This window comes from Podarcis liolepis, assembly GCF_965112155.1.
Source record: "Podarcis liolepis genome assembly, chromosome: 16".
Classification (NCBI taxonomy): Eukaryota; Metazoa; Chordata; class Lepidosauria; order Squamata; family Lacertidae; genus Podarcis; species Podarcis liolepis.
The window spans coordinates 21,972,736-21,993,930 of NC_139567.1; the positions used below are offsets into that span (position 1 = coordinate 21,972,736).

The following is a 21,195-nucleotide window of genomic DNA, read 5'->3' on the forward strand; positions in this document are numbered from 1 at the left end:
TAATGTAAAATCAGCACTCGTTAGAAATTTACGAAATTAATAGACGCTCATGTTATCATTACATGTTAAAATTGCAAGCCGGGTAGGATTCTCTAAACCAGGGGTCAGCAACCCGTGGCTCCGGAGCCGCATGTGGCTCTTTTACACCTTTGCTGCGGCTCCGGGGCGGATACTAGCGAGGGGAGGAGGCGCATTGTGCGCCCCAACACTCCCCACTGTGGCGGGTGCTGTATGGCTGTGACGTCGCATGGGGGTGGTGTGTGCGTTAGTCACGCACCGTCCCGACGTCACATTCCCGCCCGCTGTCAGATCGGAGGGCAGCGGCGCGCATGCAATGGTTTTGCGGCTCCCAGTATTTTTTTCTTTGGAAACGGGTCCAAGTGGCTCTTTTTGTCTTAAAGGTTGCAGACCCCTGCTCTAAACCATTGGTAGGTAAACTAAGGCCCGGGGCCGGATCTGGCCCATAGCCTTCTAAATCTGGCCCGCGGATGGTCCAGGAATCAGTGTGTTTTTACATCAGTAGAATGTGTCCTTTTATTTAAAATGCATCTCTGGGTTGTTTATGGGGCATAGGAATTCATTCATCCCCCACCCAAATATATATATATATAGTCTGCCCCCCCACAAGGTCTGAGGGACAGTGGACTGGTCCCCTGCTGAAAAAGTTTGCTGACCCCTGCAGCCTAAACAAACAAACGAAGTCGTTAGCAGGTGTCAAAAGCAATGCCGTGCAGATGTTTCAAGGATATTGATATGTTTGGGGCAGGGTTGCCATACCCCTGGAATTTCCTGGAACTTTCCTCAGAATACTGCAGTCAGAAGCAGTGTTGAGGAGGAAATTGGCACAAATGTCCAGGGAAATCTGGGTGTATGGCAACCTATGTGTCTGGATTTTCAATTTTTGAAATATGGCAGAATAGTTTTGGAGGCTTTTGACCCTAAATTTATATAACAGCATAAGCAGAGCCTGCTGGATCAGGCCAATGGCCTATCTTGTCCATCATCCTGTTCTCACAGTGCCAACCAGATACCCCAGTGGGAAACCCGCAATCAGGTTTCCTTTCCTCTCCTGCAGTTTCCATCAGCTGGTATTCAGAATCATCATTGCCTCCAACTGCATAGGCAGAGCATAGCCATCGTGACTGATAGCCATCAATAGCCCTCTCCTCTAGGAATTTGCTCTATCTCCCTTTAAAGTCACCCAAGTTGGTGGTCATCCCTGCCTCCTGTCGGAGTGAGGTCCACAGATTTACTAGACAAACTCCTTCTCTCCCTACCCTCTTTCTCCTGCTGAGTAACTCTTCCTCAGCTGGTTAAACCTCCTATCCCTTCTGAACCCCTTGGTGATTGGTCCCATGGAGGCAGGGGAGGCAATTCAGTCAGAATTGGGGTGGGGGAGGTGTAAAACAAGCACCCCCCCCCATTGCACTGCCACCACCAAGGGAAAGGAGGAGAGGTAAACACGCGGCTGAACCCAAGTCCAGGCCGAGCCGACCTCCCCAACAGCTAGCACACTAAAAGCAAGCCAGAGCCCAAAGGGAAACCCACTGGAAAAGACCTTGCTTCCTTTTATTTTCAATTTTTGAGGGAAAAGAAAAGAAAAAGGCACTTTTTGTATTTTTAAGGGAGTTTTTTTTTAAGGGAAAGCATTTTTTCTTAATTTTAATTTTTAATTGTTTTTTAAAAAGAATTTCCTTTCTTTCTTTTTTTGAAAAAATAATAATATTTTTATATTACTATTTTCATCTCCATCTATTCTTTAATACATAAATTTTCCCCTCCCCCCCCTCATATATTTTAACCTTCTTTAAAACAAAAACAAGCATCCCCAAACTCAGCCCTCCACATGTTTTGGGACTACAACTCCCATCATCCCTAGCTAACAGGACCGGTGTTCAGGGATGATGGGAATTGTAGTCCCAAAACATCTGGAGGACCGAGTTTCGAGGTGCCTGGTGTAGAATGTCCCTCTCCCTGCATTCCCTCTTGTGCTGCTCAGCTAACTGGGTAACACCTGAACATGAGTTTAACCAGAGCTGGCCTGCAGAGAAAAGAGCTCCCTTGGAGGAATAGTGGGGTATAAATTTGGTGGATAGATAGATAAATAAATATTATTTATTTGATAAAGAATTTGCTTCTTGGCTGATCAGTGGAGGCTTGTTGTGGGCCAAGCAAGAGAAGGGAGCAAGCCAGAAGCAGCTCAAGGAGTGCAAAATACACACTTCTGAACAAGAAATAGGGGGGAAAGGGTTCATGTTTCTAGGAGACTATGTATGCTGACAAGAAAATGTGCATACTGCCCAGAGAATGTCCAAAAGCAGGCGAGATATGTACATTCCCCGAAGTCTGATGGGGATTAGGCAAAATGGACGGAGGATGTACAAATTTCAGCCACTATATGTACACCATCTTGTATGAACCTGTTCTGCCTCACAACCAACACATGTAGACAGAGATTCTTGTTTAATTTTTGTCTTGATTTTATGGTTTTAGTGTTTTTTGTAAACTGATTTTTTGTTTCTGTTTTGTTTTTCACAATCGAGTGGCACATATATTGTATGAAATAAGTAAATGAAAGTAAGTAAGAGATAGATCTTTATTTGTACGCAAGCTCTCCCCGCCGCCACTGCCGTTGAATGAACTGAGGTGCTCCCCATCCTTTAGGCCTATGACCTGCCATCCCGCAGCAGGCAAAGCCATTTGGCTAATTTTTGTCTGCCTCATTTAGATCCTATCTCCCTGGATGTTGCAAAGGCATTAAAACGTCTCCGCCAGCGCCGTCTGGTAGGGTTCTGCAAGACCCACTTGCAGTGGCGTGCGTCTTTTAATTACATTTGCATGCGTGTCTCTAATTTGCAAGGTGCCTAGTCGCAGATGAAACAATGGCCAACCCCTACCCTGTGGGATCTGACAGGTCTTTGTTTTCCTTTCTGCTACTCCGGAGACACACGGGAGTAAAAGGGTGAAGCAATGATTCCGCTGAAGTAGTCAAACAGCTGCAAAGAGCTGGGATTACGCAGCCAGTGACTGGGAGCAGGAAATTAGGAGGGTTACAATGATGAACTCCTGCAGTGACTCAGTTCTCAGTAACATAAGTGGAGCACTCCCTCGCCTCAGTGGCTACTTTCAGCAATGGGTGAACTCAGCAACCTGCACCCAAAACCAACCTGGCTCCATTTCCTCACACCCCTTAAGACATGACTATCTCACACACCTCTGATTTAGTTTCTCTGCTCTCCTCACAGTTGCACTTCTTCCTAAAATCACAGAAGTGTAGAGTTGGAAGGAACACCAAAGGTCATCTAGCCCAAGCCACTGCAACTATTATTATTATTATTATTATTATTATTATTATTATTATTATTATTATTATTCCCATCTGACTGGGCTGCCCTAGCCACTCTGGGCAGCTCCCAAAAAAATATTAAAAACACAATAAAACATCAACCATTAAAAATTTCCCTGAACAGAGGAGCATTCAGATGTCTCCTAAAAGTCAAATAGTTGTTTATCTGACATCTGAAGGGAGGGTGTTCCACAGGGCGGGCACCGCAATCAAGAAGGTCCTCTGCCTAGTTCCTTGTAGCTTCACGTCCCTCAGTGAGGGAACCACCAGAAGGCCCTCAGAGCTGGACCTCAGTGTCTGGGCTAGACAATGGGGGGTGGAGACACTTCTTCAGATACAGGGCTGAGAAGGTTTAGGGCTTTAAAGGTTAGCACCAACACTTTGAATTGCAATGTAGGATTTTCTGCTTAAAAAATCTTGTCAGATGACCACCCAACCTCTGTTGAGAAACCTCCAGTGAAGGAGAGACCACCACCTTCCTCTCTGACAGGAGCTCGTTCCTCAGCTTTTGCTAAAGGCTGGCACCAGCCCATGTCCGCACCAAATATTGTGCAGCGAGTGGAGACGAGCTTTCTTTCATCTGCCTTTCCATATGCACAGGGGAACCAAAAGAATTGCATCCAATATGATCTAAGGAGAATGGGTAAAAAAGAAACCTATTGTACCTTTTACAATGTGGCCAGCTAGTCCACAGTTCTGGAGCTGGCCTCCCAAGAACATACCAAGCAGTGACAAAAACACAATCTTCTGAGGAGGCAAAGAGAATGCCTCACTGGTCATCAGATTGAATATTTGGGTGGAAGGGGAGCCAATAACCCCCTTCAGCTATTCAGGTGGGAGTCCTGTGAATGCAGATAGTTACACCTAACAGAGTCAGCTTGTGGACATTTTCCCCTCCAGAGGCAGTGATGGTCACCAACTGGATGGTTTTCAATGAGGATTAGACTAATTCACAGAGAGGGTTATCAATGGCTACCAGCCATGACGGCCATGAAATTCCTCCACATATTGAGGCAGCAATTCTTCCAAAATACCAGTTGCCGGAAACCACAGGGGGAGGGGGGAGGGCTCCTGTGTTCGAATCCCGCTTGTGGGTTTTAGACAAGCATCTGGCTGGCCACTGCAAGAACAGGATACTGCTCCCGGAGAGCCACACGCCTGCATGCAACAGCTACCCTTGGATGCAAAAATATTGACTACACCTGTTGTTCAAAGGGCAACAGCCTGGCTGAAATACTGGAGGAAGGGGAAGGACAAGTGATGGCTGAAGTAGCGGAGGCTGCTCCTTTAGGGGGAATAATAATAATAATAATAATAATAATAATAATAATAATAATACATTTTATTTATACCCTGCCCTCCCCAGCCAAGACCGCGGTGGCTCAGGGTGGCTAACACCAGGTATAAAAACAATTGATTAAAATGCAACTTAAAAACAAGATTAAAGTACATTAAAATGCAGCCTCATTTCAGTAGAAACTCAAATCAAAAACTTTTTGGGGATGAAAAACGTCAAATCTTCACCAAGGCCAACTTGGTGGGGCAGAGCCCCACTAACCTCAGCCCATCTCCAACCAGCCACCATATGCTCTGCCTGCCAGCTTCCTCCACCTCCTCCTTAGTCTCTGTGTTGCCCATGTACAACTCTGCAACACTGCAGGGAGGATACTGGAATTAGTCACTGCCTCTGGCGCCACCTACTGGTTGCCTCCCTGCCTTCCACCCTATCAGCTCCAATGGGCCCCAGCCACTACCGAAAGCAAGTTTTCATTTCTTGGTGTATATGTCTGTCATGCAAATTGCAGAGTGGGGAGAAACCAGGCTCACGCCGCAGTTGAAAATCTACCACAACAGTCTTCCTTTCCCCCCCCCTCCAACACCCACAGCCTGTCTTCACCCTGGTGTTAAGATGTCATCCTGTCTAGTGGCGTTAAGGCCCAGTTTGGAAATCCATGCTAAGAAAGAGCAGCTGCCAATTTGTCTGTTTGAGGGCACGTCATTAATCTCACGCGCATCTCATTTCTGGTGACATTGCACCATATTGTGGAATACGCTCTCATTTGGGAAAGGTTATATTATCCCTAGGTGGCCTTAGGCAAGCTCCTATTTCACAGCCTCAGCCACGCATCTGCAAAATGGGAATTATACTGCTGAGCTGGCTTCCCTTCCTGTGTTGTTGTAAGGATTACAACAGGATGTCTGCGAGGTGCTCTGAACACTCATAGGCAAGGATAGACAAAGTGGAGCCCTCCCAGGTGTTGCTAGACTACAGCTCCCATCAGCCTGAGCCAGCAAGGCCCAATGGTCAGGGCTGGTGGGAGTTATAGTTCAGCATCATCTAAAGGTACGTATGGAGGAGAAGTTTGATTCTCTTTGCCTTTATAAGCAGACTGCACTAAAGTGCACTTTCTGAAGCAATACACAAATGGAAACACAAGCATCCTTCAAAGTTTGCTGTCCTCCGGATTTTGCAGTGCACTTCTCCAGATGCATAATATGAACAAAAATGCATATACTGGGGTACTGTGTACATCGAAATGTACCGTATTTTTTGCTCTATAAGACTCACTTTTTTCCCTCCTGAAAAGTAAGGGGAAATGTGTGTGTGTCTTATGGAGTGAATGCAGGCTGCGCAGCTATCCCAGAAGCCAGAACAGCAAGAGGGATTGCTGCTTTCACTGCGCAGCAATCCCTCTTGCTGTTCTGGCTTCTGAGATTCAGAATATTTTTTTCTTGTTTTCCTCCTCCAAAAACTAGGTGCGTCTTGTGGTCTGATGTGTGCGTCTTATAGAGCGAAAAATACAGTATATTGGTAACAATAGCCTTCGAAAATGCCTTGTATTGGGGAAAACTGCATACAAAAGTGGGTATATTTAAGAGAAATCCATACTTCTCCCCAGGTTTCCAAGATTCCCAGTCCAACCTGGAGATGGCAGGGATTGAACCTGTGTGCAAAGCAGATGCTCTAGCAGTGAGCCAAAGCTCTTCCCCATCCTTATTCTCAGGGGTGGCACGCCCCATTTCACTTGCCACTGGCACCGCACCACCCTTACCTGCATTGCCCAGTGGTGCCCACAAAGCGCCAGCAGCCGCAGCCAACTTCCAGCGAGATCTTGCAAGATCTCACCGAAGTCTTCTGAGATCTCATGCAACAGGGCCAGCAGCAGAGGCCATGGGCAAACAGTGGAGGTGAGGCAGGCACCTCTTCTAGGGCTTCTGCTGCTCAGGGCAGGCTCCTCACCAGTGCCGGACTTACGTATAAACTAAACAAGCTATAACTTAGGGCCCCACTCTCTTGGGGGCCCCAAAAAAATTAAAAAACAAACAAACCTGGATGTACATTTCTAAAATATAAGATAACAAATAAAATTAAACCCACATACAGCAACAGTGTTTTGTGTTGTGTAGGCTCCTATTTCTTATGTGAATGGCTTTAGATACCTATAATGAATTACCATATAGCATATATTCAACACAAAAAACAGTGACAATTTGTTGTTGACAAAGGACAGCTGGACATATAAAGGGCCCTATTACCTTCAGTAGCTTAGGGCCTCATCAAACCTAATTCCAGCCCTGCTCCTCACCCTTCTTCCTCAGTGGACCGGGCCTGCTTCTTCCTTCCATCCTGAAAATCATCAGGCAGAGACAAAGTTTCTCACACTTTTTCCCCCCTTTGTCTTCCAGCTCTGCAACCAAATCTCCTCTCCTTTCCTCAGCAGCAGAGTGGGATCCTCCTTCCCCAACATGGGCACAGCTTGACGTCTCAGGTAATGGCCGCTTGGCAGGGTGTTTAGCTCATAGAAATCACAGAGTTGTAGAGTTGGAAGGGACCATGACGATCATCTAGTCCAAGCCCCTGCAATGCAGGAATATCTTTTGATTGGATTTATTTGGTTCGGTTAACTCAGCTGAATTAAATTCACTGTTGAGCCGAAGCCAGTATTCTCAGATATTCAAAACATCCAACATAGAAACTGAAATTTGGAATGTGCCATCTGATCTTAAAATTCAGCTGCTTTGGGGGTCACTTTGCCAGACATCAAATGTACATCAGCTGCTGGCTGTCAACATCATTAGCCTCATTGCCAAATATGAAAACTGTTGCATGACAGTTACACATACTGTCACATACTAGATCCCAGTGCATGTCAGCTTTTAAATTCCCCTGCCTGCTGTAAGATATGGTGAAATACTATATCCCATTGCATGGCAACTATCAGATCCTGACAAATCAAATGTCAAGAATTGAAAATCAAACATATGATATCAAACAACAGATTTGTATGATCTGTATTGTTCTATTGGTACTGTTGTTGTGGGGTTTGTAATGACCTTTGGCTAGAACAATAAACTTATGTTGATTGATTGAATAGCAGATTTCAAGCATTCAGCAAATATTTGAGCATTTGGGGAATGTTTGAAGAACTTTCAGTGCCTAAAGAGAAACTGATGTGCCATTTTGCAAACAAATTCATTTCAGCACTAATTCAGTGTCTAGCCTAGGAACCCCAAAGCTCAGTAGGAGCACTCCTTGAAATCTGGTGCAGAATTATCTCTGGACAATCCCAAAGTGCTCAAATAAATGGCTGAATTTTCAGTACTATATATTCAGTATAGTCCCCCTTGTCCCCCTTGTCCCCCTTGGCCACAATCTTAACACTAAATTTCCTGGAGAACTGAATTTGGAACTAGATGGAAATATTCCATTGGGAAGGACCGTGGGAATTTGACTCCACAGTTGTGCTCACATTGAGCCAAGTCCGATACAAAGGAGGGGAGGAGGATGGAAAGGATTCTTTCCTACCCACAGTCAAATTTGGTTTAATCTGAGCAAGTTCTCTTTTCCGCTATTCCTCGGGATGATGAGAGCTCCCTGTGGCTGTCCACTGAAATGATCCACAAAGCTTAGGGCTGTGGAACACAGTTTGGTCACGCTGGGTTACTCAGCCTAAAGGCAGCATGCATAGAATCCTAGAGCCGGAAGAGGCCTCTGAAGTCATCTCACCCAACCTCCTGGTCAAAGCAGGAAAGCCACTGTGATAGGATCCCTGATAGGTAGCCAACCAGCCTCTGCCTATGAGGAAAGGTTACGGTTTCCCCACAGGCATCTGGTCGGCCCCTCTGAGAACAGGAATGCTAGACTAGATGAGCCACTGGCTTCATCCAACGGACTCTTCTTATGTTCTTATGCTTTAAAACTTCTAATGAAAAGAGGGAGGCAGAATCACAAGCAAAGTGCCTGAAAACTGAAGAGGAAGCAGGATTTGGAAAGGCCTATCAACCCCCACCACCACTGCCAACAGAAAGCATCCAGTCCCATAGTGTCTGATCCTGGGACACTCCCTCTACCACCAGGAGACACCTTGAATGATGGATGAGAGGAAACTGTCTCCATAACACCCAGGCCTCTTATGTCATCTTCAGATGTGTGGGTTTCTGCTCATCCTAAATTATACGAGCAATCTTGCTGGATCAGCCCTCTAGGCCACACCGAGTGTAATTAGGAATAAAAACAACTAAATTTGATTAGTCATTGTTGCAATAAGAAAATCCCTGCTTACAGCCTGTTGGAGGATCGTATATTTGAGTCTTCCCCGTTGTAGAAGACTTTCTTCATGAAGGAAACTAGCACATCAGTGCAAGGGCATTTATCGTCCTTGCATGCTAGATTTCTAATTACGAGAAATGTTTTCCCCACATTTGTAGGATTCCCCCACCACCACCTAACCAGCAATCTGAACTGGTATAGTTCCAACAGGGAGGGACTATGATTATTCTGGATGTGTCTTGATTGGCTCTCAGGTCACACCCATACTATACATTTAAAGCACATTTGACACACATTTAAAGCACATGGATTCCCTCAAAGAATCCTGGGAACTGTAGTTTACAGAGCCACAATTCCCAGCATCTTTAACAAATTACATTTCCCATAATTCTTTGGGGAAAGCCATAGCTGTTTAAAGTGGTAGGATTCTACTTTAAGTGTATAGTGTATAGTGAGGCCTTAGTTTCCAATGGGTATTTGATTGTGTTGATCAACGTGTTGTTCATATTGATGGTTTTCTATGGGGTTATTTTGGCAAAGAATTTGTATTGTACCAACCACTTTGGACACTTTAATTGAGACGCAGGATGCAAAGGTCTACAGCCCCCACAAAAAAAACATAATTTGGTGAGGGTGGAAGTGGAGTCATAGAATTGTAGAGTTGGAAGGGACCCCAAGAGTCATGTAGTCCAACCCCCTGTAATGTAGGAATCTCAGGGTCAGCATTTGCCCCCAACATCATCGGACAAATGACACCACCGCTATTACTATTTGCCCTGAGCCCCCATTGTCGTCATTTTTTTCTGGCCCAGTGCTCTGAGGAGAGCAGCCATTTTAATTTCCCACAATACCCCTGGTGTAGCAGCGCTATGAGACAATGCAGGGAATCAAAATGGTAGCCCCCTACTATCCAATGCTCCTTCTGGCCACTATATCTAAACATCTTTCTTGGGGAGTGCTTTTGTAGGGTGTCTCCCCCCCCCCCCAGTAATGATGGCACAATGTGTCTGTTTTAACAGACGGTGGGACGTCCTGGGCACCCCGGATCGTCGTTGGAGCCCCACCTGGAAGTCCCTCAGCACTTACAAGTGAGCAAACACTTGCCGTCCTCTGTGGCAACGGATGAAGCCAATGATCTAGAGGAGCTGGAAAAATTTGCCAAGACTTTCAAACAGAGGAGAATCAAACTTGGGTTCACTCAGGTGAGGACGGTCTCCTTCAAACTGTAAAGGCTTGTCTCAAGGCCACCTTGCCTCTGCCTTGAGACCTTCAGCAGATCCTCTTCTCTGAGAACCTTCACTGGGGAAGGTATTTCATGCAGCAGAGAGGGGCAGGGCCTCCTCTGTGGTAATGCCCCACTGTGGAATGCCCTCTTGGTATGGTTGGACCAGAGCTCTGATCATCCCTGACCACTGGCCAGATCTGATGGAAGTTAGAGTCCAACAACACCCATCCCTGCCATAGAAGAACAACGAGTGCTGATACTTTAATCCTTACTGTCTGGTTAAATCCTTTGCCAAGGCTTTTTGAATGCTGGCTATGCCTGCTTGTTTTAACTCAGAAGTGGAGAACTTGTGGCCCTCCAGATGTTTTGAGGCTGCAACTTCTATCATCTCTAGCCATTGGGCATGCTGGCTGGGGCTAAAGGGAGATGGAATCCAGAAACCTCTGGTTCTCTACCACTCCTCCAAAACCTGTTCTATGTTGGGGGGGGGAGTGTTTCAATAAGAATATCCTGTTTTTTTCTTATCATTGTGTTATCAGTGGTAGTATTCTTAAGTTGGGTATGATTAGATCATGGGTAGGCAAACTAAGGCCTGGGGGCCGGATCCGGCCCAATCGCCTTCTAAATCCGGCCCGCAGATGGTCTGGGAATCAGTGTGCTTTTACACAAGTAGAATGCGCCCTTTTATTTAAAATGAATTTGTGGGTAATTTGTGGGGCATAGGAATTCATTCATTTTCCCCCCAAAATATAGTCTGAGGGACAGTGGACTGGCCCTGCTGAAAACATTTGCTGATCCCTGGATTAGATGGTTGTTGTGATTTTGTTAAATGTATTACCTGCCCTTTGCCAGCAGGTTCCAGGGCAACTTACAACAAAGTTCAGAATTAAAAGCAGTTTACAATTGCAGGAATAGGACCGTTCCTGAAAACACATATCTCAGATGTCAAAGAGGGACATTTTCAGCATTTGCGGAAAGCTGTTTAGCAAAGATGCCAGACCTGAGTGCAAGGAGGGAGCTCCCCAACTGCGGAACTGCCCCAGGGTTGGACTTAGATGATGCTTTGGGTGTCTTGCAGCTGTACAAGTCTATGATTCCCCTCTGGTGCCTTTTCCCTTTCCTGACCTCTTCTGCCTCCTGCAGGGCGATGTGGGGCTGGCCATGGGCAAGCTCTATGGGAATGACTTCAGCCAAACCACCATTTCCCGCTTTGAGGCCCTCAATCTGAGCTTCAAGAATATGTGCAAGCTGAAACCACTGCTGGAGAAGTGGCTGAGCGATGCAGGTAGGCCAGTGTTTCAGTTCATCTTCTGCAAGCCGGCATTTGAATGAGCTCCCATTTCTCGCAGGTTTGCTTAAAGAAAAAAAGAAGAAAAAGATATTTCCTCATCTTGATAGCTTTACTGTTTCAGCATGGGTTGAGGGGTGGAGAGCTTTTTCTCCTCCCCTCTCAGATTTTCAATTTCTGGCAGAATTGTAGGGTATAAATTGATGCTGTGCTTGTTTTTCTGAAGGAAACAGGATCCCTCATGGATCATACAGCATTGTCCCACTAGGGGGCAATAGAGGGTGTGATAGTCTCCCAAGACGAAGAGAGAATAAAATAGGATCCAACCAGAAAATTGCAAAGTAAGACACCAGCTTTCAAGTTCAACAGAACTCTGCTTCAGTTTGGATGTGAAGCAGAACAAAAACAGAAAGAGGGGTGTCTGAAATTTTTTTTATATATAGCCCACCTTTTCTCCAAAGAGCGCAAGGTGGTGTATATACTTCTCCCCCCTCTCTATTTTATCCTCACAACAGCCCTGTGAGGTAGGCTAGGCTGAGAGGTAGTGGCTGGCCCAAGATCACCCACTGAGCTTCCTGGCTGAGTGGAGATTTGAACCCAGGTTTCCTGGGTCCTAGTCCGACACTCTACCCACTACACCACACTCATGTCTCTGTGGGGCATGGTGGGAACCTCAGCCCAACCTTTGGTAACAGTCTTGTGGCTGGTGCTTATGGGAGTTGCAGTCCAAGATATCTGGAGGCCATCCAATTGGGGGAGTAGACCTGAGGCCAGAGCTTGGGAACCTGTGACTAGATGCTTTGGGATCCAATTCCTAGCAGCATCAGCCAGTAAAGCAAATTGTCAATTTTCTGCCATAATCCTTGCACACATCAATATATCGGCTTTGAATTAAATGGTTTGCCTATCTCCTTGCTCCATAGAAGCTTCGCCTTTGGACTCTTCCGTAAGCACACCCAGTTCCTACCCATCTGTGAGCGAGATGTTTGGTCGCAAGAGAAAGAAACGCACCAGCATCGAGACCAACATTCGCTCCACTCTGGAGAAACGGTTCCAAGACGTAAGAGAAACAATCCACTTGCTGCTTTTAGCCATCAAGCATAATATGGGGAGGTATATAAGGCTGGAGGTTTGACAGGGCAAGTGATGAGAAGCAAGAAGGGATGCCTTCCATCACTTCACCCCACTGGTCCTTCTAGGTTTTCCTCCATCCTAAACTAGTGTTATAGGATTGGAGGTCTAGATGACATCCACGGATTCCTTCCAGGCCTGTGATCCTGTACACAGTGAGGTTAAGAATCTAGTAGGGGAGACTGCTGAACCAACAAAACCAGTTTCTTTTTGTTAAGGTAATGGTCTTGGCTAGCCAGTTAAGTACTCCATTTGCATGTCCAAAGAGGTTGCTCTGTTGCCGTAGAGATAAATGGGTGGGCATTTTCCCACCTCACCTTGCTGGATGCCATGTCAGCCTAGGAGGGAGAACAAAGGGACAAGGGGTGCTGTGTGAGAGACAGTTTTTTGCTGATGCTGATGCTGGAAGCTGGAGACCCAGAAACTTCCCTAGAAACCTAAAAGGAAGGCAAGTTCTGATGGAGTGTAAATGCTGTGAGCCCCTTCATCCTATGCTCAGGTCATCTACATGTGCAAATAAATCCACATGTCCTAAAGATACCACGGTCTCCATAGACCTTCATTCCCAGGAAACTGAACCCTGGGAAAGTGCAGGAGCCCCCAGAGTCTCTCAGCACACAGAGATTAGGTGCTTGGAACGCTATATGACCTAGGGCTGTGTGCAAGATTCGACCGGTCCAAGTCCTGAACTAAATTGAGCCGATTTGGGGGAGTGGAGGATTCAGACATCCCCAGATCACTGCAGGTTGAGCCATCCAGTGATCTGTGGCTGTCAGGCAGCCCTGTGAGCTGTAGCATGATGACAACCTTACCTTTCTATGTATATAGGAAGAAATAAAGTGTCCCTTAACGCTGTGGATGGTGTTTCTTATCTCAGCCTTTTTCTCTTCAGAACCCCAAGCCCAGCTCAGAGGAGATCTCCATGATTGCAGAACAGTTGTCCATGGAGAAGGAAGTGGTTCGGGTTTGGTTCTGCAACCGGCGCCAGAAAGAGAAGCGCATCAGCTGCCCAATGTCCTCCCCTATCAAATCACCCCTCTACAACTCCAGACTGGTAAGAGCTCCTTCGCCAAAGGGGACTGGCCACCAGTGAGCATTGCTAGATAGTTAAAGGACTCGAGGCAGGAGCCCATAATGCACATTCCTTGCAAATTGGCATGTGCTAATTTATACACAGTTAAAAAAGGTAAAGGACCCCTGACAGTTAAGTCTAGTCGCAGACGACTCTGGCTCATCTCGCTTTAAAGGCCAAGGGAGCCGGCATTTGTCCACAGACAGTTTTTCCGGGTCATGTGGCCAGCATGACTAAACCTCTTCTGGCTCAACGGAACACCAAAACCAGAGCAGCGCATGGAAACGCCGTTTACCTTCCCGCCAGAGCGGTACCTATTTATCTACTTGCACTTTTGGCATGCTTTCAAACTGCAAGTTTGGCAGGAGCTGGGACCGAGCAGCGGGAGCTCACCTCCTCGCGGGGATTTGTACCGCCAACCTTCTGATCGGCAAGCCCAAGAGGCTCAGTGGTTTAGAACACAGCACCACCCGCATCCCACTTTTACACAGATACCCCTGGGCAAATTTAGGTGGTGGAGCTCTCACTTTGTGCCCAGGAATTGTTGTTGTGCCCAGTGCTAGTCCTACTGGCAGTGGTCCACTAAAATTAATGGGCATGACTAACTTAGGTTCATTATATATGCTCCAATATTTTCTTTCCCAAATCCAGGACACACACCCCCATCATGCTGCCCCTGCCTCCACCCCTCACCCACCCAGGCTTCCTTGATCCACAAGCATGCCTGGGCTGACTCAGCCACCCACCTTCTTACCTTTGCCAGCTCACTGCTGCCACCACTGCAAGGCCAAGGCTGCCTTCTCCCCCTCTGCAAGACCCACCAAGGCACTTTGGTGCATCCCTTTGAGACAGCCAGCACAGCTTTCCAGAAGGGTGCATCCCTGGCAATGTCAAAGCGATCTCAGAAGGTGCTCTGTTGCCCGTCATTCCAAGATCTCAGCTTCTGGGATGTCCCAGTTAAAACGGGACAGTTGGGGGGTATGTCATTAACTAACTTGGGTCCAGTCTGAGGGGAACATAGTTGTCACCAACTCAAAGTTTGCTGTTTCTTATTTGGAGCTCTGCTCCAAAACACCTGGATTGAGGAAAGCTGTTATAAACCAAACTGACCTGTCCCTTCTCTCACAGAAGCTGGACTTTCCACATCCCATTGTCCCTGGCATGCCCTGTTACAAAGACCTCAGGCAGCAAATGTCAGCTTGGAAAGCCTGCAAGAATAGGCAGTGCTAAGCTGGATAGATTCGAGGTCCGAAGTGTGAAAAGCCACTTGTTAATACATAATAGCCGAAGTATCGCACAAAGACTGTGCTTTGCACATTATGTTCCATGTCACCAACAGTGTGCTCCTGGTGTATCAGAGCCAACAGAGCACCTCTCCCTGTTGAAAACCGCTTTGCAGGTGCCTGGTATGTAGCTCCACGCAGCTGCTGCCTGCCTCTCTTTCTTTCTTAGAAAGCAATTTGAATTGCACATGCACCTACATGAAGGAACGAGTGGAAGTGGGTTGTGTGAATGGCCAGAGAGTTGTTGCTGTTGGCATGAGCTGGATTCTGTGTGGTCCTCACCTTACGCTGGGCGAAGCATTAGTGTATAAGCACACTTTGAAGTGGAATGCAGCTGTTGCTGGGGTACAGCATGCCAGCTCCTTCTAAAGGAATGGCTTGCCGTAGGGGATCGACGCAGGAGAGCCAGGACAATATAATGGCTCATGATGAGTTGTCAGCCACAAGGGCCTTGCTTCAAAAGTTTCTTGGCAGCCCTCAGTAAACTGCCATCTCCCCAAACACACACACAGAGGCAGTATGGGAATAACAGCCATGGCCTACCTTGCAAGATTGTTGTAAGTGTTACTGAGATGGGGTACAGGTATCACCTTAAAAGCTCTGTTAGAAATGCTGCGTAGAAAAAGGCTGGGATCCAACTGAAACTGTGACGGAGAGTCTCTGTCGCCGGAATGTCAGCCAGCTTCCTGAGTTGCTATCGCTCAAAATTAACAAGGCCCCCAGCAAATGGAAAGAGCACCTTTTCCCTGATTCACCAGGACTGACTCAGAAAGGGGAGCACCCTCTGAGGATGACTCATTCACACAGCTTCCTGCAAGGCAGCTGCTTCTAGCACAGCACAGGGTGCTCTCAGGCTGTCTCCGTTTTCGGGTGGGATCCTCTCCTGTGTCAGCAAATCCACGTTGTGCAATCGTTGTCGACAGGGAGCTCTTGTGCAACAAATACACCGCTCCCCGCCTCCCCCCCCCAAAAAAATAGACTTTTTGCTTTGAGATATATATAAAAAAATTGTCCAGTAGCACCTTAGAGACCAACTAAGTTTGTTCTTGGTATAAGCTTTCGTGTGTATGCACACTTCTTCAGATACACTTTGTCAGACCTACACTACCAACCTGAATCTTTTTGCTTTGAGGAAAGGGATGGGGGAATTCACTAAACAGTGTGGGACAGAATGCTTGCCTGGACACAACATCCTCTTACCTCCCCTACAACAAATCAGAAGGCTCCTGAAATCGGCAGTGTCATCTCATCTCCCTGCAAACCAATCACAATCAATGCTTTTTTATTTTTAAAAAAAATTAAAAAGGTCATCTGGAAGCAACTATCATCTCCGGCTGCTGAACTATCTGAGCAAACTGTCATCTAAGTCCAGCAGCAAATGTGGAGTTGGAAGTGACCTCTGCCAAACTTTTATTAGGCATTACAAGTATCGGCCATCATAAAACATCCATATATAAAATTTAAAAATATGTACAAATAAACAGCCATGTAAAATATGTAATAATGAGGATTTTCATTGGAGTTTCTTCCTGCTAAATAAAAAGGAGGCAGGGCTAACTACCACCTGCATTATACATTTAAAGCAGCATCACATTTCTATCACAGACTTACATCTCCCAGAGTTCCCTGTGAAGAGGGATTGCTTGTTAAACCACTCTGGGAACTGCAGCTCTTTGAGGAGAACAGGGGTTTCCTGACGACTCTTAACCTTAAGAAACTACACTTCCAAGGATTCTTTGGTGGGGGGAGCCACAGTCTATATTTTGACGTATTTCCTTTAAAACAGCTCAAAATTTATTTATTTTAGATTTTGTGTCCGGATTTCCAACCCTGTGCTTCTCATTGAACAATTTGAGGCTCCTTTAGCTAGTAAAGGTAAAGGGACCCCTGACCATTAGGTCCAGTCATGGCCGACTCTGGGGTTGTGGCCGAGGGAGCTGGCGCACAGCTTCCGGGTCATGTGGCCAGCATGACTAAGCCGCTTCCGGCAAACCAGAGCAGCGCACGGAAACGCCATTTACCTTCCCGCCGGAGCGGTACCTATCTATCTACTTGCACTTTTACGTGCTTTCAAACTGCTAGGTTGGCAGGAGCAGGGACCAAGCAATGGGAGCTCACCCCGTCGTGGGGATTTCAAACCTTCTGGTCAGCAAGTCCTAGGCTGTGTGGTTTAACCCACAGCTTTTTGTGTGTGTTTTTCTAAGCACCAACCATACAACTTGCAGTGGACAAACCAACCAAGGCCAATCTTTTAACCTGTCACCCCAAATGATCCTCTTTTGCTTGCTTTTCTCTTCCAGGTCTCTACCTCAGGATCCTTGGGTCCCCTCTCTGTCACTCCTGTTCACAGCACCATGCATGGGGCAGGTATGTGGGGGTTTCTCTGTTTCTGTTTTTTCCTTCCATGATTCAGCCCCTCTGATCTGCTTCGCTAGGTGGGATGGGGTTGGGGAGGGAACATGGAACCAGCCTGTCTTTTGCATCAGGCCTTTGGTGCCTCAGGCCCTGCAGGGATATTCCTCTGCACAGCTCAGACCTTGCCTAGGGGCACAGGACAAGGAACGCATATATATCGACTTGAAGCAACCCTGCCAAATCTTTGGCCGCAGGCTTTCCATTGATACTGTAATGGGCAGTTGGGCTGTGAAAGCCCAACAGGGTAAAATGATGACAGACAGGCCAGAGGGCAGGTTCTGGAGCAGACAGACAAGGAGGTAGGGAGGAAAGCTGCATCATTACTCCACTGGTCAAACAACTCAGACTGAGGGGCTGGGAATCACAGAATCGTAGAGTTATCTACTCCAGCTCCCTGCAATGCAGGAATCTCAACTAAAGCATCCATGTCAGGTGGCCATTCAACCTCTGCTTAAAAAACCTCCAATGAAGGAGAACCAACAACCTGCAGATGGAGTCCGTTCCACTGTCAAACAACTCTCACTGTCAAGGAGAGGACCGTAACTCAGTGCCAGAGCATCTGCTTTGCATGCAGAAGGTCCCAGGTTCAATCCTTATCATCTCCAGGTTGGAAAGGAGAAAGACCCTTTGTCTGAAACCCTGGAGAGAGGCTGCCAGTCATGTAGACTCCCGATGTTGCTGAACTACAATTCCCATCATCCCCAACAAGCACGACTAATAGCGATGGGAGTTGCAGTTCCACAATGTCTGGCAGGCCAAAAATTCGTCATGCTGGTGCAGACCACACTGAACTTCAGGGACCAATGGTCTGACTTGGCCAAAGCCAGCTTTCTATGTTCCTATGGCATGGCTTAGGCAGTGGTTCTCAACCCGTGGGTCCCTAGATGTTGTTGGACTACAACTCCCATCATCCCTGAGCTCTGGCCTTGCTAGCTAGGGGCGATGGGAGTTGTAGTTCAACAACATCTGGGGACCCACAGGTTGAGAAAGGCTGGCTTAGAGCAACTGTTATATAGAGCCAGCCAGGCCCCTGTTGGATCTACAGGTCAGCTGATCTGGCTGGTCCAAAAAACAGCAGTACCATCTCTGGCCATTGTAGAGGTGGCGCCACAGCACAGCAGAGGCAGGACTGAGAATACCTTCCTTTGCCGGTGGCTCAAAGAGTAAGACACCTGGGTCCCTGTTTCAGTGCAGCCACCAACCACCAGCACCATACCTGTTTGACTTCTTGCTTACATCCAAACCAGGGTGGGGGGCAAGGGAACACTAGCTCTCAGCTTCCTCCTCCGTAATCTCTGTGTTGCCACAGTGGAACTAAGCTGAGAGAAAGATGCGAGCAGGAGGGTGGGAGGACGAAGTTAGAATTAGTTGAATCTGCCTGTCCTTGGCTCTGCTCCCACCAACCATGTCCCCATAATCATTCATTTCTTGGAGGAATTAGAAAACATTCCTGTTTACCCAGGCAACTGGTGGCTGAAGGATACTGTCCCTGGCAACCCCAAGGTCATTTGGGAAGGATGTATTTAACTGTAATTGCATTTAGACGTCTTTAATTGTCATTGTTTATAGAATGCTTTAATCTGTTTTAGGACTGTTTGTGGTTGTTTTTAGTTTTGTATCTATATGCCACCCTGGGGACCTGCCCATCTGGCTGGGTTTCCCCAGCCACTCTGGGTGACTCCCAACAGAATTAATAATGATAATACTAAAAAAGCAATAAAACACCAGACATTAAAAACTTCCCTAAACAAGGCTGCCTTCGATGTCTTCTAAAAGTCGGATAGTTGTTTATTTCCTTGACATCTGATGGGAGGGCATTCCACAGGGCGGGTGCCACTACCAAGAATTAATTAATTTATTATTATTATTATTATTATTCCCGATGGGCATCAACCACCACTGAATGGAGGGCCTAGGAAAGAAGGGTCAGAACAGTGAATAAGTGAAATGGGGAGAGGAACCAGGAACAAATGCACTGTTAAGATGCAAAAGAAACCACAACTATTTGCATGCACAGGAAGGCCTGAAGGGTTTTCCTTTAAGGATAGTTTTCTCTCTCGCACAGTGACATCATCATGCTCTCCGGGGAACTCCAGCCGGCCCTCGTCTCCTGGCACGGGACTCCACGCCAGCAGCCCCGGCATGTCCCAGAGCAACTCCAAAGCAGCCATCAACTCCTCCAGCTTCAACTCTTCTGGGTATGGCTATGTCAGGGGGAGCGGGGTGCAGTTAAAAGAATAAATGAATTGTAGAGTCAGAAGGGACCAGCAGGGTCATCTAGTCCAACCCCCTGCAATGCAGGAATCTCAGATAAAGTTTCCCCTGGGATCATGTGAATAAAAGGATGGTGAAGAAAGCCAGGAGGCAGGAGAGAGCAGGATATGAGTCACTTGAGCAAACTGAAAGTCCCAATCTGGCCAGGTGTGACACTGACTTTTCCCTGGATGCTGAATTTCCACTCCTGGGAAACAGTTGTCTTCTGCTTTAAGGCTTGCAGGAAAATGAGCAGCTGCACTTGGAAAAGTTCACTGTTGCAGAACTGCATCTGAAGTCAGACAAGGATGCCCACTGGAGACGTAATAGGTTGCTTTCACACTAGCCTCCGTGCTCTGGAATTGCTATGCTTTGAGTAACCACTTTTTACAGAGAATGTCAGCTTGCTGCAGTCCGTTGTTTTCTGTGTTAAGCTCCTGTAACTTTTCAGACGTGATTAGCGATTAAAAAAAATACTAAAGCAGCAAAAACCCGATAAGTGCAGACTTTGGGGGGTCACTGTGCCCTTAATTGAAAACTTCCTGTGCGCTAGTTCAGCCTGTTTTATTGCTTTGGGCGGATAGTAATTAATTACCCCTTAATTTCTTATTAGGTAGTCAGTTGCTGATCCCTGGTGGAAGGGGGTTAAATAGTCATTCCCTTGCTGCTGCTACATCCTTTTATAGTGAAATACAAGACTCTTTTGCAGCCTTTAAGAATTATACACACACCAAAAGAAAAAATCCGTACAAAAAAATTCATAATGTCTTGCCTTGAGGGCAAATTTAGAATTGGAAAAATGGCACATGGTGAAACAGCTGGTACAGATCCACACCATATGTTTAAAGCACATATAACACACATTTAAAGAAAAAGGCTACCCTAAAGAATTCTGGAAATTAGTGCTTGAGTTAGCCTTTTCTTTTCCCTTCTCCCTCCCCCTCTCCTTTCCTTTTCTGTCATATCTTTATATTTAGGGTTGCCATATGGCCTCTTTTTCCAGGACACGTCCTCTTTTTCACGGGCAGAGACGTCACAGTGATCCATAGTTAAAAAGCAGAAGTCGGCACAAATGTGTCCTCTTTTTTGCTCTTCAAGATATGGCAAAATATGTAATACATAAACACCCCTGTAAAGAATCCTGGGAACTTGTAGCTCTGTGAGCAGTTAAGCAATAGTTTTCTCAGGTTTCTCTGGGGGAGGGTGTGCTTTAAAATGTTCTTTATAAGAACGGTGTGGTTGTTAGCTTAGTTCAGAGCTTTCCAAACTGTGCATCGCGACACGTTAGTGTGTCAGCTACAGTGTGTACATGTGTCTCGCGAATGCTCCCTGCGCTCCTCCTGGGGCTGGAAAGGGGTTCATTTAACCTCTGGCTTGCTAGTAAAAGTGAATGACTGTGTCACAAAATGATACATTTGTAAAAAGTGTGTCACCAACATGAAAAGTCTGGAAAGCTCTGCCTTATTTCCTTGCCAACACCATCGCTCGCCCCTGTCTGAATTCTCACCATAGGAACAGACAAGAGATCTGATCGTGCATGCCCTGACAGTTTGGCCCTTTGTTATGCATTTAGGTTTTTTATAGTCTTTTTTTTTTTGCTCTTTTTTATTAAATTAACAATCAATCGTACA

At 46.5% G+C, this 21,195-nt stretch overlaps 1 protein-coding gene across 3 annotated transcripts in view; it reads left to right on the forward strand.

Annotated features, from left to right (window-relative positions):
- POU2F3 (POU class 2 homeobox 3) overlaps nucleotides 1-21,195 on the forward strand; it is a 95,640-nt gene that overhangs the window by 70,552 nt on the left and 3,893 nt on the right. For all 3 annotated transcript variants that reach the window (XM_083481130.1, XM_083481132.1, XM_083481131.1), the window contains 7 exons: nucleotides 7,034-7,116; nucleotides 9,917-10,099; nucleotides 11,266-11,407; nucleotides 12,334-12,470; nucleotides 13,434-13,595; nucleotides 17,197-17,263; nucleotides 19,377-19,509. In XM_083481130.1, the coding sequence (XP_083337256.1) occupies nucleotides 7,034-7,116; nucleotides 9,917-10,099; nucleotides 11,266-11,407; nucleotides 12,334-12,470; nucleotides 13,434-13,595; nucleotides 17,197-17,263; nucleotides 19,377-19,509 (907 nt within the window). The remainder of the gene's footprint in view (nucleotides 1-7,033; nucleotides 7,117-9,916; nucleotides 10,100-11,265; nucleotides 11,408-12,333; nucleotides 12,471-13,433; nucleotides 13,596-17,196; nucleotides 17,264-19,376; nucleotides 19,510-21,195) is intronic.